This window comes from Tasmannia lanceolata, unplaced genomic scaffold, assembly GCF_043159265.1.
Source record: "Tasmannia lanceolata isolate RefF3 unplaced genomic scaffold, GAP_Taslan_0.1 ptg000018l, whole genome shotgun sequence".
Classification (NCBI taxonomy): Eukaryota; Viridiplantae; Streptophyta; class Magnoliopsida; order Canellales; family Winteraceae; genus Tasmannia; species Tasmannia lanceolata.
The window spans coordinates 17,058,344-17,081,056 of record NW_027518695.1 but is presented as its reverse complement, the minus strand read 5'-3'; the positions used below and the strand labels follow the sequence as shown (position 1 = coordinate 17,081,056).

The window sequence follows — 22,713 nt, the reverse complement described above, 5'->3', positions numbered from 1 at the left end:
CACAAATGGGACAACGATGGATGAAGTGAGGATGTGCTTTTTTTTATATGCTCATCCAGCCCACCAATGCTTAAGAAGCCAGGAGGAGGATTCTTGGGAGTCTCACATTCCATGCACTTGTACTCTTTCACCATTTCACTTTTTTCTTTCTTCCTCCTCCTGTCTTTCGGAGGAGTTTGTTTTATAATGTTTTATAAACGTTATAAAACATCCATCCTTTAGACATAGCAAACCCTAAAGATGATGTTATGGAGCTTTTAGCCAAGTTTTGAGAACAATTAGGGAGGTTTTGAGATGAAGATTAGATTGTATTGAATCTTCGATTTAGTTGATCAATGATGAAGATTGAAAAAATAGAAAGTTTCTAATTTTAGAAACCTTATAAAACATCTAACTTTTACACATAGGAGACCCTAGAGATGGTGTGAAGGAGCTTTTAGCCAAGTTTCAAAATGAGGATTAGATGGTACTGAATCTTTGATTTAGTTGATTAAGGATGGAGATTGAAAAATAGAAAATATCTTATTTTAGAAACTTTATAAAACATGAATCTTTTGGACATAAGAAACCTTAGTGATGGTGCTAATGAGCTTTTAGCCAACTTTTGAGATGATAATGAGATGATATTAAATCTTAGATTTAGTTGATGAAGGATGGAGACTAAAAAAATAGAAAGTTTCTTATTTTAAAAACTTTAGAAGACATCCATCTTTTAGACATAAGAACCCCTAGAGATGGTGTGAAGGAAGTTTTTGCAAAGTTTTGAGATGAGGATGAGAGGGTATTGAATCTTAGATTTAGTTGATCGAGGAAGGAGATTGAAAAAGTAGAAAGTTTCTTATTTTTGATACTTTTTAAAACATCAATCTTTTACACATAAGAGACCCCAGAGACGGTGTTAAGAAGCTTTTAACTGCGGTTTAGGGAGAGGATGTGATGATATTGAATCTTAGATTTAGTTGATGAAGAATGGCGATAAAGTTTATTATTTTAAAGACTTTAAAAACTATCCATCATTTAGTTATAAGAAACCCTAGAGATGATGTCAACGAGCTTTTAGCCAAGTTTTGGGATGAGAATGAGAGGGTATTGAATCTTAGATTTAGTTGAAGAAGGATGGAGATAAGAAAAATAGAAAGTTTCTGATTTTAAAAACTTTGAAAATGGTCGACAGATGGTGAACATTGTGGTCAGTGTCTTAAATAAATTTTTAACACCGAAAGCCATCCTGGGAGGGGGAATGGAAATGGAGGGATAAAATCACTAAACTGTGAAAGAAGTGTTGGTAAAAGATGGCACATGAACTCCTTTTATAGTCGTAAAAGTAAAAATAGTATGTCCAAAAGTAAGTAGGGCAGTGATATGATTTCCCCCTTAACAGAAAACGTTAACTTTTAAGCGTTAGAGCTAACGGTGGCTCCTCCACCCCTTGGAATAACCTAACGTTTTCTGTCAAGGCAGAGGGAATATCGGTGCCCAAAAGATATTTTGACTATAAATCTACATACTAATGCACCATGTTTCCTTATTTTCAGTATTTATAATTAACTTAATTTTTTTCACAATCTTTTCTAATTGTGGTTTTCCTTTTTTCTTAGTAGGTTGTATGATCAAAACTGCTTGATGGATACAACATAAGAACCAACTCAGGATTGGTACTGTACAACACCTGTCAATGTTTTCCTCATTTTTCTGGTACTCCATCTTTCTTTGTTCCAAAAATCATACAAGCCCTTGGGAACTTATCTAAGCAGTAGAAGAAAATGGATTGCCATCACTGAAATAAGGGATTGTAAAGCTTGCGGATTTGCCTACTCACTCTGAGAAAAGAGGTGTTTCTTTCTAAGGTTAGTGACATTTCTTTCTTTTCTTCTGCCTTTCTATAACTACAGTTACAACTACATTTCGCTTTCTTTTTACTATACTCACTGCTTTGTTAAAGAAACATTAAATTAAGGCAGCCTTGTAAGTCATTATCTATGTAAGTTTTTCCTCTCGCCATGGATTTGCAACTAGTATTAATATGAAAGGGGCACGTGTGGGTCATGTGGGCCCGCCCAAAGCAGAAACAACGTCGGTGGCGGTGCCTATAATTTAGCCTCGAAATTTGGCCCCATCTTTATTTTGAGAGGGGAATGCTAGCATCAAGTGGCGCTTCAATATACTCCAGTTTCTATTGGGATGTCCTACTTTAATTTCAGCTAAAGGTTTTAAGGGATTTGTTAGGCAATTTCGAGGTAGGCTTTTGCATGTGATCGTGTCTTATTCATTTAATTTATGTGATGTGGATGTTCTTACATGCAAAAGCTAGCTGTGAAACGCCTTTCTGCGGGATTGCCTAGCAATGCTTATCACGTTGCTCTGATGTTAATGCATTTCTTCTTCTTCTTTTTTGTCGATTTTGAAGTTAGAAATGAATTGGATTTTTTTAGGACCTATTCAATTAACTATGGAAAACAATGTAGCCCCATGAAAATTTTCATGGAATTAGTTGTTCCATGGAAAAAGGGCCTGTTGGATGCAGGGAACTACAATTGTTCCATTGAAAATAAATTTCCATAAAACTTTTTTCCACGTAAACAAATCTTAAAACTCTTTCCATGAAAAGTCTTCTGCTTCTTTCGCTCTTGCTAGAAAATTTCCATGGTTTGGAGTTGGGCTAGCTTGTTTTTCGTGAAATTTTCTTTCCAAAGCAGGTAATAAATTCCATGGAAAAACATTTTCCAGGGTTGACAATAAAACCCGCCTCACCTACGGAGTGGCCTCACACGTGACACATTTAGCTCTTCTTTTGGGTTGACAATAAATGTGGATTGTTAGTATCAACAACTTGTTGGGTTTTGAACCCAGGACCCATTTCGTGGTTGGGCTGTTGCATGTGAGAGCAGCCACCTTATATGAATTAAGTGAGTAAGACAAAATGGGCTAAAATGTAAGCCTACATGGCTACTCTCACATGCAACATCCTATCTGCGAAATGGTATTTTTGCAATGGGCCCATTACCCAACGATTTATCCTTTTGACGTAAAGGATGGAAATACCCTAGGCTAGGCTGGGCTGCGCAGTACATGTGGCACACTACCCAAGAGTCTCACATATATTCATCTTAAAGTCTGTTAATCTGATGCCATGGATTTGATATTTCCACACCCCCTAGCTAAAGATCGCAAAAGATCTCTTTCTTTCTCATCTCTCATCCACACCTTCTCTCTCCGGGGATATCTCACCGGCCGTTTCCGCAGCAAAGGTGTCTCGACCGGCTCCTTTCAGCGTTTGCGGATTTCCTCAGACCGGATCGAGCCTCTAAACCTCTTTCCTTTTACTTTTTTTTTTTCGAATTTGCCTGTTCAATTTATAGTGAACTTTTATAGTGAACTTTTCCGTTCTTATCGTGCTTTTCTCTCAATTTCGGATATGGAGTTCCGATCACTATTGGCATCAGATTGAAGGGAAATTTTTAAGTGGGTGCTTCTTTTTGGGGGATTGGTTTATTTCTTTATTAGAAATTAGGCTTACAACTTACAAGTACATACCTCCCTCTCTCACCTATCCACAAAAATAAACAATATACACAATAGGGTGGGATTTTCTTTCTCTTAATATCTTTATTTACTGTTCAGAAAAATTCCCTTGATTTTATATTTATGGCTCTTAATTAAGTTTTTTTTTTCGAGATTTCAATGGTTTGTCTTTTCGAGATCCTGCAGAGTATTGTGCGGATTTCAATGTCTTCTTTATCTGGATTTCTGCTAAATGTGGAATCTTGCTTAACCAAGTGAGTCGGTTTCCCAGAGTAGAAATAGCGTCTTCATCTTGCTACCCAAGCACAAGAGAGAGAGAGAGAGAGAGAGAGAGAGAGAGAGAGAGAGAGAGAGTTTGTATCTAGCTACCATTTTTTTGCCTTTTTTTCTTCTCATTATTTTCTTTCGAAATGATTATTTGGTATGAATGTTTTCTTCATTTTTGTTTAGCTTTAACTTTTTTGATTCTTGATGGAATTTCGTTATATTCTGCAGCAATTTAGGTTTTTGTTATTTTCCTTTTTAAATTCCTAAATCTATTGAATTTCCTCTTGATTGCATTCTTTAAGGTGTATTGCTTTCTGTTCAAGGGTGTTGTCGTTGAGTTTTTGTTTAGCTTTTAACATTTTTGATTCATTGAAAAAGGTTGGCACCTTTGCAAGGACAGGTTATTGTTGGCAATGGAAGTCAAGGTCTCTCAAATGCATCCCTCAATTCATTTAGCTTAATCGGTTTCTTTTATTTTTAACTAGTTTCTTTTGATTTTCGGTCAAGATTTGCCCTTTTTAAAAAATCTTTTACGCAGGCTGTCGATTTATCTCTTGCACAGGTTTTCTGGTAGAGTACTTTGGATGAAGTGGGAATGGATGACGGCCCCGTATCATTTTCGGACTCTCTATCATGGCAACAGTTTTAGAACCCTAAAACACCAGGTAAGCTACTGCATACCCACATCTTCTTTACCCTCTATTTCTATTTTTTTTTAGTTTGATGATCATAATCCTTTCTTGTTTTAGACATGCGTACTACAGAATGTTAGGGTTTTACTACACTGCGAAGGCTGCAAGAAGAAAGTTGAGGACGTACTACAGAATGTTGACTGTACTAAAAATATATTTTTCCCTCTACTAAATTTCTCTTCTCTTTTTCATGGGTCTGTTGTTTTCTCTACTACCTGTTCCTAAGCCCGTATAATCCGGTAATTTTCGGAAAATACTTTTGCATTTTTTAAAGAATCTTTTCCACAGGTTTCAAGACTATCTTTTCACAGGAGGCTGTTAAATAGGTTTTAAGACTATCTTTTAAACAAAAGGCTATCTCAGAGTGAGAATATCTTTAGGGCACCGATATTCCCCCTGCCTTGACAGAAAACGTTAGGTTATTCCAAGGGGTGGAGGAGCCACCGTTAACTCTAACGCTTAAAAGTTAACGTTTTCTGTTAAGGGGGAAATCATATCACTGTCCTACTTACTTTTGGACAGACTATTTTTACTTTTACGACTATAAAAGGAGTTCATGTATGTGCCATCTTTTACCAACATTTCTTTCACAGTTTAGTGATTTTATCCCTCCATTTCCATTCCTCCTCCCAGGATGGCTTTCGGTGTTAAAAATTTATTTAAGACATTGACCACAAAGTTCACCATCTGTCGACCATTTTCAAGAGCTAGGAGGAGACAAAGTCCTCCGAAAGACACGAGGAGGAAGAAAGACAAAAGTGAAATGGTGGAAGAGTACAAGTGCCTGGAATGTGAGACTCCCAAGAATCCTCCTCCTGACTTCTTCAGCATTGGTGGGCTGGATGAGCATATAAAAAAAGCACATCCTCACTTAATCCATCGTTGTCCCATTTGTGGTAATGGATACCGCAACGATTGGGAGGCAGTTCCAAAGAATCATCGATGCATAACACCCGAAGAATACATGTATTGTTTGCTTTATTTTTATTTAGTTTTTTTCATCCACCTACATAATCATGTGTAGGGAACAACACGGGAAGGCCCAGTTATCGAGGAGTGGGGTAGAGGTCGAGAGGAAGGAAGAAGAGGAAGAAGTCAAGAGGAGGGAAGAAGAGGAATAAGTCAAGAGGAGGGAAGAAGAGGATGAAGTCGAGGAAATCGAGTGATGGGAGAAACTCGAGATCTATGCAAACCTTGTTGCTGGTGTAGTAGCTTGATTGAGAAAGGCACTTAGTGGATGAACTTGATTGAGAAAGGAACTCGAGGAACTCCATAATTTGTAATGCTTTTGGTTTGTTACTGATAAGCTTTAGATGTACTTAGTGGATGAACTTGGATGTTTGTTCATATCCATCTTTTCTGTCACAGTTGTGAGTCTCTCTGTATGAGATGTCACTATTACTACGCATTTTTCCCTTATTTGTGAGCTCAGCTTCTACTTTAGACATTTGGACTGTCCAGATTTATGAATGGTGAGTTGGCGAAGACCGGGAAGACTTTGGATCCACCTTCCACCTTCCATCTTTTTTAATGCAGTGAAAAAGGATTTCGAAATAGTAAGGCGCCTGTTTCATATGCGTGTAAACCCCTCGTATTTTTAGCAAGTTTATCTCCAAACTAAAAGCTAGGTTGTAGTTTCACTCATAAAGAGTGAGACCCACAACTGTGACAGGAAAGGTGGATATGAACAAACAGCCAAGTTCATCCACTAAGTACAAATCAAGCTACTACACCAGCAATAAGGTTTGCATAGATCTCGAGTTTCTCCCATCACTCGATTTCCTCGACTTCATCCTCTTCTTCCCTCCTCTTGACTTGTTCCTCTTGTTCCCTCATCTTGACTTGTTCCTCTTCTTTCTTCCTCTCGACCTCTACCCCACTCCTCGATAACTGGGCCTTCCCGTATTGTTCCCTACACATGATTATGTAAGTGGATGAAAAAAACTAAATAAAAATAAAACAAATAATACCTGTATTCTTCGGGTGTTATGCATCGATGATTCTTTGGAACTGCCTCCCAATCGTTGCGGTATCCATTACCACAAATGGGACAACGATGGATGAAGTGAGGATGTGCTTTTTTTTATATGCTCATCCAGCCCACCAATGCTGAAGAAGCCAGGAGGAGGATTCTTGGGAGTCTCACATTCCATGCACTTGTACTCTTTCACCATTTCACTTTTTTCTTTCTTCCTCCTGTCTTTCGGAGGAGTTTGTTTTATAATGTTTTATAAACGTTATAAAACATCCATCCTTTAGACATATTAAACCCTATAGATGATGTTATGGAGTTTTTAGCCAAGTTTTGAGAGAAATTAGGGAGATTTTGAGATGAAGATTAGATTGTATTGAATCTTCGATTTAGTTGATCAATGATGAAGATTGAAAAAATAGAAAGTTTCTAATTTTAGAAACTTTATAAAACATCTAACTTTTAGACATAGGAGACCCTAGAGATGGTGTGAAGGAGCTTTTAGCCAAGTTTCAAAATGAGGATTAGATGGTACTGAATCTTTGATTTAGTTGATTAAGGATGGAGATTGAAAAATAGAAAATTTCTAATTTTAGAAACTTTATAAAACATGAATCTTTTGGACATAAGAAACCTTAGTGATGGTGCTAATGAGCTTTTAGCCAACTTTTGAGATGATAATGAGATGATATTGAATCTTAGATTTAGTTGATGAAGGATGGAGACTAAAAAAATAGAAAGTTTCTTATTTTAAAAACTTTAGAAGACATCCATCTTTTAGACATAAGAACCCCTAGAGATGGTGTGAAGGTGGTTTTTGCAAAGTTTTGAGATGAGGATGAGAGGGTATTGAATCTTAGATTTAGTTGATCGAGGAAGGAGATTGAAAAAGTAGAAAGTTTCTTATTTTTGATACTTTTTAAAACATCAATCTTTTACACATAAGAGACCCCAGAGACGGTGTTACGAAGCTTTTAACTGCGGTTTAGGGAGAGGATGTGATGATATTGAATCTTAGATTTAGTTGATGAAGGATGGCGATAAAGTTTATTATTTTAAAGACTTTAAAAACTATCCATCATTTAGTTATAAGAAACCCTAGAGATGATGTCAACGAGCTTTTAGCCAAGTTTTGGGATGAGAATGAGAGGGTATTGAATCTTAGATTTAGTTGAAGAAGGATGGAGATAAGAAAAATAGAAAGTTTCTGATTTTAGAAACTTTGAAAATGGTCGACAGATGGTGAACATTGTGGTCAGTGTCTTAAATAAATTTTTAACACCGAAAGCCATCCTGGGAGGGGGAATGGAAATGGAGGGATAAAATCACTAAACTGTGAAAGAAGTGTTGGTAAAAGATGGCACATGAACTCCTTTTATAGTCGTAAAAGTAAAAATAGTATATCCAAAAGTAAGTAGGGCAGTGATATGATTTCCCCCTTAACAGAAAACGTTAACTTTTAAGCGTTAGAGCTAACGGTGGCTCCTCCACCCCTTGGAATAACCTAACGTTTTCTGTAAAGGCAGAGGGAATATCGGTGCCCAAAAGATATTTGACTATTAGATAGCCTTTTGTTTAAAAGATAGTCTTAAAACCCCTTTAAGAGCCTGCTGTGAAAAGATAGTTTGGAAACCTGTGGAAAAGATTCTTTAAAAAAGGCAAAAGTATTTTCCAAAAATTACATGATTATACGGGCTTAGGAACAGGTAGTAGAGAAAACAACAGATCTATGAAAAAGAGGAGAAATTTAGTAGAGGGAAAAATATATTTTTAGTACCGTTAACATTCTGTAGTACATCCTCAACTTTCTTCTCGTAGCCTTCGCAGTGTAGTAAAACACTAACATTCTGTAGTACGCTTGTCTAAAAAAAGAAAGGATTATGATCATCAAAACCCTTAAAAAAAAAAAATTAGAAATAGAGGGTAAAGAAGATATGGGCATGCATTAGCTTACCTGGTGTTTTAAGGGTTCTGAAACTGCTGCCTTGATAGAGAGTCCGAAAATGATACGGTGCCGTCTTCCATTCCCACTTCATCCAAAGTACTCTACCAGAAAACCTGTGCAAGAGATAAATCGACAGCCTGTGTAAAAGATTTTTTTAAAAAGGCAAATCTTGACCGAAAATAAAAAGAAACTTGTAAAAAATAAAAGAAACTGATTAAGCTAAATGAATTGAGGGATGCATTTGAGAGACCTTGACTTCCATTACCAACAATAGCCTGTCCCTGCAAAGGTGCCAACCTTTTTTAATGAATCAAAGATGTTAAAAGCTAAACAAAAACTCAAGGACAACACCCTTGAACAGAAAGCAAAACACCTTAAAGAATGCAATCAAGAGGAAATTCAATAGATTTAGGAATTTAAAAAGGGAAATAACAAAACCCTAAATTGCTGCAGAATATAAAGAAATTCCATCAAGAATCAAAAAAGTTAAAGCTAAAAAAAAATGAAGAAAACATTCATACCAAATAATCATTTCGAAAGAAAATAATGAGAAGAAAAAAAGGCAAAAAAATGGTAGTTAGATACAAACTCTCTCTCTCTCTCTCTCTACTGTGCTTGGGTAGCAAGATGAAGACGCTATTTCTACTCTGGGAAACCAACTCTCTTGGTTAAGCAAGATTCCACATTTAGCAGAAATCCAGATAAAGAAGACATTGAAATCCGCAAAATAATCTGCAGGATCTCGAAAAGACAAACCATTGAAATCTCGGAAAAATAAACTTAATTGAGAGCCATAAATATAGAATCAAGGGAATCTTTCTGAACAGTAAATAAAGATATTAAAAGAAAGAAAATCCCTCCCTATTGTGTATATTGCTTATTTTTGTGGATAGGTGAGAGAGGGAGGTATGTACTTGTAAGCCTAATTTCTAATAAAGAAAAAAACCAATCCTCCAAAAAGAAGCACCCACTTAAAAATTTCCCTTCAATCTGATGCCAATAGTGATCGGAACTCCATATCCGAAATTGAGAGAAAAGCATGATAAGAACTGAAAAGTTCACTACTAAATGAACAGGCAAAGTCGAAAAAAGAAAGGTTTAGAGGCTCGATCCGGTCTGAGGAAATCCGCAAACGCTGAAAGGAGCCGGTCGAGACACCTTTGCCGCGGAAACGTCCGGTGAGATATCGCCGGAGAGAGAAGGTGTGGATGAGAGATGAGAAAGAAAGAGATCTTTTGCGATCTTTAGCTTAGGGGGTGTGGAAATATCAAATCCATAGCTACTTTTTTATCTTTAGCGAAATTGGTAAGAAGAAATTTTATGCAAATTTTAAGAGGAAGCAGGTTGGGATTTTCGACAGTTGGCTAGAATGCCAAATGCAGGTCCATGTGTACAGTGGAGCATGCCACCGTTCCTATAAGAACAGGGACGAGGCGGAGGTGGCTATGAATGCATACGTATCACTTGCGAATCGTGAGGATCTCAAAGAAGCTAGAGAGGAGGAGGATCTCAAAGAAGTTTGCGAGGAAGAGATCCACAGCTGTGAGGACCGTCATCCCTCTAACTCTACTCTCACATGTCTTGTTGTGGCAGGGATGATTGCTGTGTTTATTGTTATGAAAGGAGCATTTTAGAGGTATGTTGACTTCTTTATTATGGTTTTATATGAAGACTGGGCCCACTGAGCCTTATTTACACTGTGTTGGACTATTAATTAAGTTTTTATATCAAACTGTTTACTTTCTCAAGGTTTCCAGGCAAGTGAACAGCTTAATTTCTAGAGAACTAGTTTCCTGCATACTTTCTCTCGGTTTCTCGGGCAAGTGAAAAACGAGAAAGCATGTTTCTTGTCACAGTTTCTTCTCCTTTCTTTTCCAGTTTTCCACGTCAAATTCTTTGTTTTTTCTTTTTCTTGCAGTGAGAAAACAAGTGAACAGACCTATGAAAAGAGCTAGGAGTGGCAATTAAACCCACAAAAATGGGAATCTGACCCGGCCCGCCCCGCACGGCGCGGGGATTCCACGATCTAAGCGGGAACGGGTACGGGAATTAGCAGTATAAAAAGAAATAAATAGGAAGGAAGAGAAGTATCCCTTGTGAAAAACCGGGGTTCCTAAATGATGCGTTTTGGGCGTCTTCCTCGGCTCACTCTCTCGCTCGCCAAGTTAGGGCTTCCTTACTGCAGAGGAACCAAAGGTACCTCTTTCCCATCCTCTTATTCTAAATCAAAGCTATTTTGTTTGGTCTCGATTTTTGATACCAAACCCCTGATTCTTAGCAAAGTTGAGCGTTTCATTTGGAATGTAATATTGATTTTGGACTCAAATCGATCTAACATCTCTGTGCATTTTTGCTGGGATTTATAGTCAGATTTGATTCTACAAATTTTAAGGATCTATTCATGGCATTTGTTTCCATTTGTTGATTAGACCCATCTTTCTGTAAAATTTGAGCGTTTCATTTGGAATGTAATATTGATTTTGGACTCAAATCGATCTAACATCTCTGTGCATTTTTGCTGGGATTTATAGTCAGATTTGATTCTACAAATTTTAAGGATCTATTCATGGCATTTGTTTCCATTTGTTGATTAGACCCATCTTTCTGTAAAATTTTTTATTAGCAAGGACACCATAAATAACTAAATATTATTAGTTTCATTGAATTTATGCTTGGTATCTCCTTGAAGCACCTTTGAATTATCATATTTCTTGTAAATGGTTGCACCGTGTCTTAAGTCTCAACTATTGTTCCAACTATAAAACTTTTCAAGTGCTTTGGGTTCTAAATTTTAAGACAATAACAACAAAAGCTCTTTCCAAGTTGAGAACCATTTGAAAAAGAGACTTCCTTTTCTATACCTAACTCGCTGTCACTGAAATAGAATAGAAGATTCCCATGTTCAAGCAGCTTGTAAGACTTTTTGGGTTGGCCTGTAGCTCACTAGTTGAGACTTCGTATCTCAACCTTGACGTTGTAGGTTCGATCCCAGCTTACCTACCAAAAAAAGCTTGTAAGACTTCCATTCCATCTTTTTTGGTGTATGTGTAAACAAGTACCAAATGGGATTTATCATATGGGTGCAATTTGCTGGACATAAAATTGACTCTCATATCTTTCTTTGTTGGCAACCATTGTATCCATGTATGATACTTGCTTAACAACTAGGTAACTAGCTGCAAGGGAGAAAACAAAAGATACCTACATCAATGTCGGAGATTAACAACTCAGGCTAATGTGGACGCAAAATTTTCTTTTTTGGATCAACTCCGAATTTATTAGTGAAAACCAAGAATACTATCTCAGGGCAGATGCCATGTAATCACTTCACATATAGGTTTAATACCAAATTGATGTAGGACAGGAACCAACACAATAAACCGTATTTGAGACAAAGATCAGTCTCAATTGAGAGTAGGTGATAAAATGAGGGGTAATCAAGGGATTGTAATGTTGTGAAAGTTTCAGGTGGACATCTATGTCAAAAAATATCCTTGACAAATTCAAAATATCTTGTTTGGATTTCTTTGGCCCTTCTTCTTCTCGTTTTTTTATACCAAACCCCTGATTCTTAGCAAAGTTGAGCGTTTCATTTGGAGTGTAATATTGATTTTCGACTCAAATCGATTTAAGATCTCTGTGCATTTTTGCTGGGATTTATAATCATATTTGATTCTACAAATTTTGTCAACAACTTGTATTTTTGTACTCAAAATCCAAAATAGTGAGACCGAGAGTGGAACCGAAAAAATCCCTGGTAGTTTTGCCATTTAGGCTCCGATTCTTTCGACGTAATAATGGACGTAAAATTTGTCTTGTGTCAACATAAAACAAATTTTACGTTGAAAGAAACGGGTGTGAAGATGTTATTCGTTGGGTTCCACTCTTGGTCCCCAACTTGGTTACCATATCGTTATTCTACCCAAAAACTATCTGGGCCTTCACATCATTTGTTTTATGCGATATATTGACTCAATGTAATCATTCGAGCATTTTAAGGATCTTTTCATGGCATTTGTTTCCATTTGTTGATTAGAACCATCTTTCTGTAAAGATTTTTGTTACGACCAAAATCCGTAAGAGGAGGAGGTAGTCACAGGAGGGGTGATCTGAAGTATTTCAAAGTCGGTCAGACGAGCAAATGATTGAGCCCTGCATGGAGGAACACATGGTCAGATGACCAACCCGGAGTGGTAACTCCGGATCTCGCCGGATAAGGAAAGTAAACTGTAAACAATAAATTCTCGGGATTCAGACCCTTACCTTAGCCTTCATGAAGGCTATTTATAGTGGGGGCCTAAGTATTGGATTAAGGCATGATGTGTTTTAGGGTTTTCTCTTAGGGTGTAATTTCTTGTTTACCCCTGTTTTGGATGTATAACCCCATTCCTGATCTTGACGCCACGTGTCAACTGACGATAGGAGCAACCTTTTTATACCCCATCAGTTGGCCCCCCGATTCCTTGAGTTATTTTGATAACTTGGGGAAGCTTAGAGGTTGTGCAAATGATGAGTAAGACGCTTGCTCAATTCGGCTCTGATTTTATGAGTCGATGCTCAGTTCGGCCGAAGACGATCTGGAAGATTAGACGAACTGAATTTCAAGATTAATACTCAGTTCGACGATCTGGAAGGTTGGACGAACTGAATTTCAAGGCTTAATACTCAGTTCGGCTTCAGACGATCTGAATTTTGTCGTTTAGCAGATCACGTTATATTTTTGAACGGCTTCAGACAATTTGAATTTTGTCGTTTAGCGGATGACATTATATCATGAACGGCTTCAGACGATCTGAATTTTGTCGTTTAACGGATCGTGTTATATCCTGAATGACTTCAGACGATCTGAGTTTTGTCGTTTAGCGGTTCTCGTTATATCCTGAACGGCTTTAGATGATCTGAATTTTTCTTTTAGCGGATCACGTTATATCCTGAACGGTTTCATACGATTTGAATTTTATCGTTCAGCGAATTGCGTTATATCTTGAACGACTTTAGACGATTTGAATTTTGGGGACGAACTGCTACCCTTTTCATTTATTTCGTTTCATTCTCTCCCTCTCTCTCTCTCTTTTTATTTTTTTTGAAGCGTCGCGTCGCTTCGTATGTCGCGTCTTCTCATTAATGTTCGCCGCGTGGCAAAATTTGGCTTACAGATGTGAGCTGTCCTCTGACTGGTTTGGCTATAAGAGAGGTCTTGGAGCGTCATTTCTTTACTCATTACTTGTTTTTCTCATCTCTGCTTTGTCAGTTCAGCCCGTTTCATGGTGCTGCTATTGAGTTCGGGGCCTTACTAGTTTTACCTGTAATTTTTTTCAGTCCACCTTTTTCTTGTATTGCGTTTTCTTCTTAATGTCCGATAGTTCTAGTTCGGATTCTAGTTCTGGTTTGTCTTCGGGAGAGACTTCCTCCACGAGTAGTTCGGGAACTAGTTCGTCCGAAAGGACGAGATCCGATTCGAGTAGGGGGCGAGGCCAGACTATGGCCGACCAAACGAGAGATGTGATTGTCGATCTTGACGAGGAAGACGTTGAGATCATTGACTGGGGAGAGACATTGGACTAAAACACTAAGTCCTATTCGGGTAGATAGTCTGGAGATGGCAGATGCGAGCGGTGAAGTCGGAGAGGAGGAGGGGATGGTGATGATTATGAGACATCCAGTTCCTTCATTGTAGGCAGAGCGGCTGAAGTTGTTGCCGAGGCCAAGATGGACGCTGATTCGAAATATAATGTCGAGGTTGTTTGGGAGAACGTCCTAGACGAGTCTAGGCTTAGCGACGTTCGGGATAGGTATTGCATCCCTGACTGGTTTGGTTTGAGGGCGGCCATTGAGGGGGATCATGCCAGTAACGATAACACCGGCGTCTGTGTGTATGAGGCCTTGAAGGCCGGACTTAGATTCCCCATCAATTACTTCATCGCTGAGGTCCCGCGGTTCTATTGTTTGGCCCCAGCTCAAGTGGTACCGAACCCTTGGAGAATGCTGGTCGGTTTCATATATCTAGTGCGGTACCGTCTGAAGAGGAATCTGTACTTAACGGTATTTTGTAGGTGTGCGCACTTGAAGAAGCACCGTTTGAGAGGTTGGATTTATATCAGCCAACGACCCGAAGTGAAGATGATCACCGGGATTCCGACCTCAATCCATGGGTGGAAAAACAAATTCCTGTATGTTAGCCTCGCAGATCCTGCAGAGGAGTGGTCAGTTCCACTAAAGTGGTCCTTTGCCAATACTAGGGCATTAAGTCGTAAACCATTACTAGAAGGTGAAGATGAGGTGACCTTTACGAGGATCTGTGAGGAGATTCATCGTGAAGGTCTAGTCCACAGTTCGGAGTTCACCAAGGAGGAGATCCTGGTCGAGATCGACTTTAGTGTTGCGTCGAAGGCACATATATGTCTTAGGCGGGTTGTGGCTTTACTTTTGTGTGGCAGAGTACAATAATCCGGTCTTTGACACATTGTTTTTTCTTTTGGTTTTAGAAATGCAGAAACAATCAGCTCTGGAGAGGGTAAGGCAAGGTGTCCTGGGAAAGGGCCAAAAGAGAAAGGCTCCCGAGTCGACCCCTCCTCCCGTACAGGACAAGGGGAAGGGTGTCCTGCCCGACAAGGGTGCTAAGACCTCCAAGGTCGTGAAGAGCACCGAGGGAACCTGGACTGGCTGTGCTGGGGGCTCCAGTCTGGACATCGTCCAGACCGTCTTGCCTTTCGTCCAACCTGATGGCGATAACGTCTTTCGTCCGAACGGGGGTGTCCAGAGGGACGATAGTGGCCTTGGAGACAACCGGGTGGCTCGAGAGATTATCATGAAGAGCCGACTAAGGAATGATAGGCTTAGGATCCTCCATGAGCCTCCGGAAACGGCCGAGGAGGCTGCTTTTGCTTCAATCTATCAGGTATTCCCTTATTCCAATTTGTGCCGGTTTTGTCTTTTTCCTTTTTTTACTCATTTTGGTAATGCTCTTTGTCTGCCTTGGTCGGTTTTGCAGATCGGTAGCTACTGGGTCGACCTGTTTGAGAAGTGCAGAAACTTCTCCAAAGCCGTAACTAAATCAAACCTCCAGATCATGAAGCTGAAGAAGGACAAGACGAGCCTGGGCAGAGTTATCCAGGAAAGGGACGAGGAGAATGACAAGTTGAAAGAGGAGCTGAAGGCCAGAAGTAAGAGACTACGTAGGCCGTCAGTGCTTACGAGGCTGAGGGAGAAGTCTCAGCTTAAACAACTGGATGCGGCCGTGAAGGCTAAAGAAGACGAGCTCATCACCTTGTCTATGGATTCTTACAAGATGTGCTTTGCGGACTGTAAAGTTCAGGTCCGGGAGAAATATCCAGATCTCATTCTGGACGATGTAATGCTGTCCGAACCTGCGACGGACGAAGAGGATGACCCGACTTTACCTTCTCCTCCGACCACGGATTCTTCTGCCGCAACAGACGGTAGGGGTGTTCGTTCGGTTATAACTGAACCGAATAGACTGAAATTTGATAACCGAAATAATTTCGGTTATCAAATTTTGATAACCGAAATCGAACCGAAATTTCCAAAAACCGAACCGAAACCGAACTGATTAAAAATTCGGTTATAACCGAGTAGTGGGAGAAAAAGAGGAAAAAAAAACAAAATCTCGGTTTGGATCGGAGGGCTAGGATCATCCTATCGAAATGATTTTTTGAGCACACGTAACTTTTAAGGAAAACATGCCCATATTGAATTGGACTTTAACCAATTTATCTCTCCTTATTTGCTAGCAATCAGTAAGTTGCCATTTCATTAATTCCACTTTGTATTAATTTGTAAAGTAAAGAGAAATAAGAAATACTAAATAAGGCTTCTTCCACCGATGGCCAAAAGAACTTTCTAATAGCATATGAGGATTTCTAATGAAGAAACTTGAACGTGTGGACATTGCGAAAATCAATCGTGAGGCCAAAAGAACTTCCTATTTCGTAGCCCATTGTCTCCATGATATCCCCATTGCTATAATTTGCCAGTGATCCCCGACCTTATTCGTAACAGGCTAACAGCAGCATAAGGTATATATTTGACAGTGGGCTGCCCCAAATCTTCTAGCACCCGGTTAGAACATAAGGGGTTTTGGGGATTATATAAGAAGTCGCTAGGGGCTAAGACACTTATTCTTGCAAGCCAAGCAGAAACAATGATAAAAGAGAGCAATAAATGGGAACAAACGAACAAAAGTAGGGAAAATGGAAAACAAAGAATAAAATGACATACATAATAGTTTTGCTATTTTCTTCTTCTTCCACCTCCTCTTGTTTCAATTTCTCCAAATCAAATAGTAATAATAAAAAAACTCGGAGAAAAAACGGAAGATGAGAGAGAGAGAGAGAGAGAGAGAGAGAGAGCATTAAACAAAATTTGTGGACATAGATTAGATTTAATTTCCCTCTCTCCCACGATAAGGTTATCAAACCAAAATTTTAGGGATATGGACGACAACTATTTCAAATTTCAAACGATTAGGTTAAAAACCCGATATTTTAGGAATGTATCGTAAAAATGGAAGTCGGTGTTTTCAGAAATTTATTGTGAAGGCCTTAATGTGAAACCGTTTTTGCAGGATTTTAGGGGAGAGGTTAGATTTTAGGGATAAAATTGAATGAGGGCGTATTTTTTGCCATTTTAATTTTAAGTTGGAGGGAAATGCATGTGGCTTAGTAGTGGAGAGAAGAACAAGAGGGAAAAACACACAAGAGAACTTAAGGAAGGAGGATCAAACAATGAGAGTCATGCTCAAGCACAAAAGAGTTTCTTTACTTCATTCAAATATTTTCTTCAATGGCCCAAAATACATATTTCATCCCCTTTTTACATATTTTCCCACTTCCTAAGTCATTTACTCCTAACATAATATTATTTACCTAAGACTTTGACCCTACTTGGAAACTAGAACAATAACAACTTTCAAAACATCTTGTAACTCTAAACTACTTCATTCCAAGATAACAACTTCCAAAATGCCTTTACTACATGCAAAACTTTTGAGTCCCAAAGCTTCACAATATTTGACCACCATTATAACACTAAAATCCGGCCAACCATGCTATGCACATATGCATGCCACCATTTGAGCTACATCATCCTCCTCGTATTGGAGAGAACTCAACCTTGGGTTCGCATCAATTTCATCATAATACTTCAATAAATCTTGCTCATTGAAAGCAGGGTGAGTACGTATGCCCAGTGGAAGTTCAATCTTGTAAGAGTTGTCATTGATTTTCTCCATGATTCGACATGGGCCAATCTTCTTCTCCTTGAGTTTGTTGTATGTACCAACTGGAAACCTTTCCTTCTTCAAGTATGCCCAAACAAGCTCTCCTTCTTTGAAAGTCTTGAACCGACGATGTGTATCGTCTGCCTGTTTATATTTCACTTTGCTTGCTTGAAGTTCTTGATAGACATCTTCATGAATCTTTGCAATTGCTTTTGTAAAGTCTTCGGCTCCTTTGCTTGTTTTGGAAGAATCTGTCAACGGCACAAGATCAAGATAATGTGTTGGAGCTCGTCCACACACTATCTCATATGAACTCTTGTCACTTGAACGATTCACTGTTGAGCTGTAAGCAAATTTAGCTTGAAGAAGCACCATATCCCATTGGTTTGGCTTCTTTCCCGTTAGGCTTCAAAGCAAATTACTCAAACTTCGATTTACAACTTCCGTTTGACCATTTGTTTGAGGGTTTTAGGCGCTATTGTAAAGCAAATCTGTCCCAAGTTTCTTCCATAAACTCCACCAAAAGTGGCTAAGAAATTTGGTGTCTCGATCGGAAGTGATGGACTTGGGTAAACCATGATGCTTAACAACCTCGCAAAAAATAAAGGTTAGCAATATAAGATGCATCCACAATCTTCTTATATGGGATGAAATGAGCCATTTTAGGAAACCGACCAACAACTACAAAAAATAAGATCCATAACCCTTTGAGTCTTGGGTAATCCAAGTACGAAATCCATACTTACATCTTCCCATGGAGCTTTAGGAATCGGTAAAGACCTGTATTTTGTGTACACCCTCTTGATGTTTGACATATTCGGCATCGGCTCACGTAATGCTCCACATCACGTCAGATTCTCTGCCAAAAGTACTTCTCTTTCACCAAGGCAATAGTTTTGTCCCGACCAAAGTGTCCAGCCAATCCTCCGTCATGAAGTTCATGAATAATACCCATACGTAGGGAGCCTTCGGGAATTCATAAGCGGGATCCTCAAAATAGAAATCCATTATGAGTTAGAAGTCCTCATGATGTCCCTTCTCGCATAATCTCCATATCTTTTCAAAGTCACTATCATTTGCATATAGGCTTTTTATTTCATCAAAACCCATGAAGTGCACCCTCATGGTGTTTAGAAGCATCACACAATGGCTAATTGCGTTCGCCACTTGATTGAGTTGTCCACTCTTATCTGAATTCTTGCAAAAATGCAACCCACTTTGCATGTCTTCGATTCAGATTTCCTTGATTGTTGATGTATTTGAGTGCTTCATGATCAAAGTTTAAAATGAATTCCCTTTGAATGAGGTAGTGTCACCAATGCCGCAATACTTGAACAATCGCACAACACTCCAAATCATATGTGGAATATTTCCATCGTGCCTCATTGAGCTTTTCACTAAAGAAAGCAATAGGGTGTCCCTCTTGACTAAGCACACTGCCTATGCCCACATGTGAGGCATCACAATCCACCTCAAACACCTTCTCTGAGTCCAGAAGTGCAAGCACGGGCGCAGATGAGAGCCTTTCCTTGACAAGTTGGAAGCTCTTGTCGCCATCCAATGTCCACCTAAATTCACTTTTCTTCACACAATCGGTCAATGGGGCTGATATTGTGCTGAAATTCTTGATGAATCAACGGTAAAATGATGCCAATCCGTGGAAGCTTCTCACATCATGTATGCTTTGAGGTGTTTGCCATTCTTGAATTGCCTTCACCTTATCTTCATCCACTCTAATTCCGGAGGAAGTCAAAACAAAGCCTAGAAAAACTAGGCAATCTGTCATAAAAGAGCACTTTTTAAGGTTTACATAGTGTTTCTCCTTTTGCAACACAATTAGTACCTTCCTCAGGTGTTTTTCATGCTCAATATTATCATAACTAGAAACAAGAATGTCATCGAAATAAGCAACAACAAACTTGCCTATGTATGGACGAAGGATTTGATTCTTAACCCGCATGAATGTACTTGGTGCACTTGAGAGACCGAATGTCATGACAAGCCACTCATACAATCCTTCACGTGTTTTGATCGCGGTCATCCACTCATCACCCAGCTTGATTCGAATATGATGATACCCACTTCTTAAGTCAATCTTTTAGAACACACGTGCACCCGCCAACATATCAAGCATATCATCCAATATTGGAATTGGAAATCGATACTTGATAGTAATTCGATTTATTGCTCGGCTATTGATACACATACGCCACGATCCATCTTTCTTTGGAGTCAACAATGCGGGTACCGCACATGGTTCTAGGCAGAACTGTTTGAATGTTGTTTTTATCTATCTCAAAATAAATAAGCTAGTGATCGAAGATGGTTCTTGGCAGAACTGTTTGAATTTTTTTTATCTATCTCAAAATAAATAAGCTAGTGATCGAAGATGGTTCTTGGCAGAACTGTTTGAATGGGTCCGTGAATTCTTCCCACTTGAAGGATGGTAGGATGCAGCCAATTCTACTCATGATTGTTGAACTTGGTAGTTTACTTTTTAAATGAATGAACTTGGTAGTTTACTCATTTAACGAGGTAAACAATCTATCTCCTTGCAAAGATAGATTGCCGATTCTATTCCGAGATTAACATCGAGCCTATTAATGCACTGAACTTATTCTCAGTCCTATACTTTTCTCTGGCTATTTGACAATGTTAAAATCCATCAGTTAATTATTAGGATTTGAGCTAATATATGTTACACTTCTGCTCCGAGAATAACATCGAGCCTTTTTTCTGAATGGCAGAAGATTTCATTAAAAAAATGACCGAGATGGTCAAATACAATGAAAAGAAGGGAATATACAAGAAGATACAAGAAACAGAACAAGAGAAGGGACAACAAAATCAAGGGGGGAGGAAATCAAATGGCTCCACTTCCTCCCTCGATACCCCAGCTCTCGCTAATGAATTGGCTACTGTATTGGCTGATCGGCGCACATTACGGAAAGATAGAGAAGCTCCACAACTCTGTCCTGGATCTCGTCAAAGAAAGGAGCAAAATGCCGTGGTGCGAGTGGGATTCCTTTAACCATCTAATCACATTAAGAGAGTCACCTTCAACCACCACTTTAATATGATCAACGTTTTCAAGCAATTTAATTCCATGGTGAACCGCTCGCACTTCAGCTTCACTCGCATCTGACAAGCCTATGGGGCCTGAGAAAGACAACAAAACCGCTCTCATATCATCTCTAAGAACACCCCCAATGCCAGACGGACCCTGGTTACCCAAGCTAGAGCCATAAAAGTTTAGCTTTAAGTATGCGGAGGTTCCCAATCTTGAATTATCTTCGACTCCCAAGCAGAATCACGACTAATCTCCTTCCATCCAAACCAAAGATTGTAAGCTGAAACAAATTTAAAGCTAGGAACCGTCCTTACCAGAGATATTGTGGAGACAATCACCTTATTATAAAGAAATAGCATTGAGCCTATTAATGCACCAGACTTAATCTTAGTCCTATACTTTTTTCTAGCTATTTGACAATGTTGAAATCCATCACTTAATGAATTATGTGTTAGTAGCTGGTTGAATTGAGATGTCGCATGCTTATGCTACTGAATGTGGTTGTTACTTTTTCGCCTTGGTTTCATTTAACTCAAATTAAGTGTTTAGAAGAGAAGGAAGACGACAGGGGGTGGGGTGGTAGTTCCCTTCTTGAATATAGGTATTATGTGGAAGTGATTGGTGGGAGTGTGGGACTGGTGACTATTTTGAGTGGCTCCACCGATTATTGTCTCAGGATGAACTCTTAATGATGAAATTAGGTAGAACGACGAGGGTGTTCCTTTCTTGAATTTTCAGAAATGATGATAATACCATTGAATCTTAGACTGCAATCTCTATCTGCATGTTTTCATGTTATTTCTGCACACCCATCAAGTGTCTGGTTCCACAGAGGCAACTGGGATGGATTAATCTTCTTCTGAATTACATTCTATATATGTTGGCATATGCATAATGGGATATTTTTTCTAATGCAGAGCATCAGGAAATCTGAGTGTCCAAAAGAGCTTGAGCCGGCGGATAGGAGATCGGCAGTCCATGTTAATCTCATAAGGAGGGAAGAAAAGTGCCCCGTGCGTCCTTATTTCTTCACTGCGACCCCATCTTATCTTCTCCCTTTACCCATACTCTATTTTGTTTTTCTCCCAGCTTCTCCACGTTCTTCTTAACCCTCTCTTTCTTTGTTTCACAGGAACCAGAGAAACTTCACGTTCCATTTCAGGGTGTAGGAAGAACTTTAGGTAGTGGGTCTACCACCACCCCAGTAGCCACTGAGCAAACCACTGGTGCTATTACTCTCAATAGTGCACCATCCCCATCTATAGGCCTGTGTGTAAATGATTCATTGCCATCAACCTCAATTCAGCTAAGGTTGGGGGATGGCACTCGTATGGTTGCACGTTTCAACTACGACCACACAGTAGGTGATATCCGTGCTTTTATCGATGCTTCAAGGCCTGGTGGAACGAGAGCTTATCAGTTACAGACTGTAGGGTTCCCTCCCAAACAGCTCACCGATATGACCGAGACTATAGAGAAAGCAGGCCTAGCCAATTCAGTTGTAATCCAGAAGTTCTAGCAACTTCTGCAAAGGTATGTTTCTCTCTATTTGATCTTGGTACTTTTGCGGAACCAAACCAAATACATTAGGAAATTGGGTGAAATGTAGAACCCAGTAAATGATCTGATGAAGTGTGGTTGTCTTTGCGTTTTTATGGAATTATTCGTAGGTAGGACAGAACTTAGTGAAATCAAACTATGAAGAGGAGACATTCATGTAACAAGAGGATGATCTCATTATAATATAATGAACAGTGGTGGCTCTATGGCATAGGTGGGTCAACCTTTTATCAGTCTCACTTTGGCTCTCTATCATATTTAGGTGATGGGAGTTCAAAGGTGGTTTCTACCCCTCATTATATCAGGAGGAAACCTTCTCTGCATCTTGTCTTATGGTAGCTCTCTCCAATGCAAAATAAAGAAGAAAGTTTCAAATGAAAGAGGGTGTATCATCAAAATGAGGGACTCTAAATCTTTGACCAAAGGGCATATAGGGCATGTATGTTA

At 39.1% G+C, this 22,713-nt stretch overlaps 3 protein-coding genes across 3 annotated transcripts in view; all 3 read left to right on the top strand.

Annotated features, from left to right (window-relative positions):
• LOC143850106 (putative F-box protein At4g22165) overlaps positions 1-22,713 on the top strand; it is a 105,981-nt gene that overhangs the window by 2,823 nt on the left and 80,445 nt on the right. The gene's annotated exons all lie outside the window — the stretch shown is intronic.
• Positions 1,676-22,646, top strand: LOC143849381 (plant UBX domain-containing protein 4-like). The gene is made up of 4 exons (XM_077358391.1): positions 1,676-1,695; positions 1,799-1,847; positions 21,624-21,719; positions 21,839-22,646. The coding sequence occupies exons 1-4, from the start codon at positions 1,676-1,678 to the stop codon at positions 22,223-22,225; spliced, it is 552 nt and encodes a 183-aa protein (XP_077214506.1). The 3' UTR covers positions 22,226-22,646.
• LOC143851551 (uncharacterized) lies at positions 14,349-17,892 on the top strand. The gene is made up of 2 exons (XM_077361017.1): positions 14,349-15,296; positions 15,390-17,892. Exons 1-2 carry the CDS (start codon positions 14,886-14,888, stop codon positions 15,966-15,968), a joined length of 990 nt encoding a protein of 329 aa, XP_077217132.1. The 5' UTR covers positions 14,349-14,885; the 3' UTR covers positions 15,969-17,892.

Coding starts and splice junctions, on each gene's coding strand:
- LOC143851551 (XM_077361017.1), top strand. CDS start 14,886: ATGCAGAAACAATCAGCTCTGGAGAGGGTAAGGCAAGGTGTCCTGGGA. Junction 15,297..15,389: donor CTTTTGCTTCAATCTATCAG/GTATTCCCTTAT, acceptor TCGGTTTTGCAG/ATCGGTAGCTACTGGGTCGA.
- LOC143849381 (XM_077358391.1), top strand. CDS start 1,676: ATGTTTTCCTCATTTTTCTG. Junction 1,848..21,623: donor AAGAGGTGTTTCTTTCTAAG/GTTAGTGACATT, acceptor TTTCTAATGCAG/AGCATCAGGAAATCTGAGTG. Junction 21,720..21,838: donor GGAGGGAAGAAAAGTGCCCC/GTGCGTCCTTAT, acceptor TTTGTTTCACAG/GAACCAGAGAAACTTCACGT.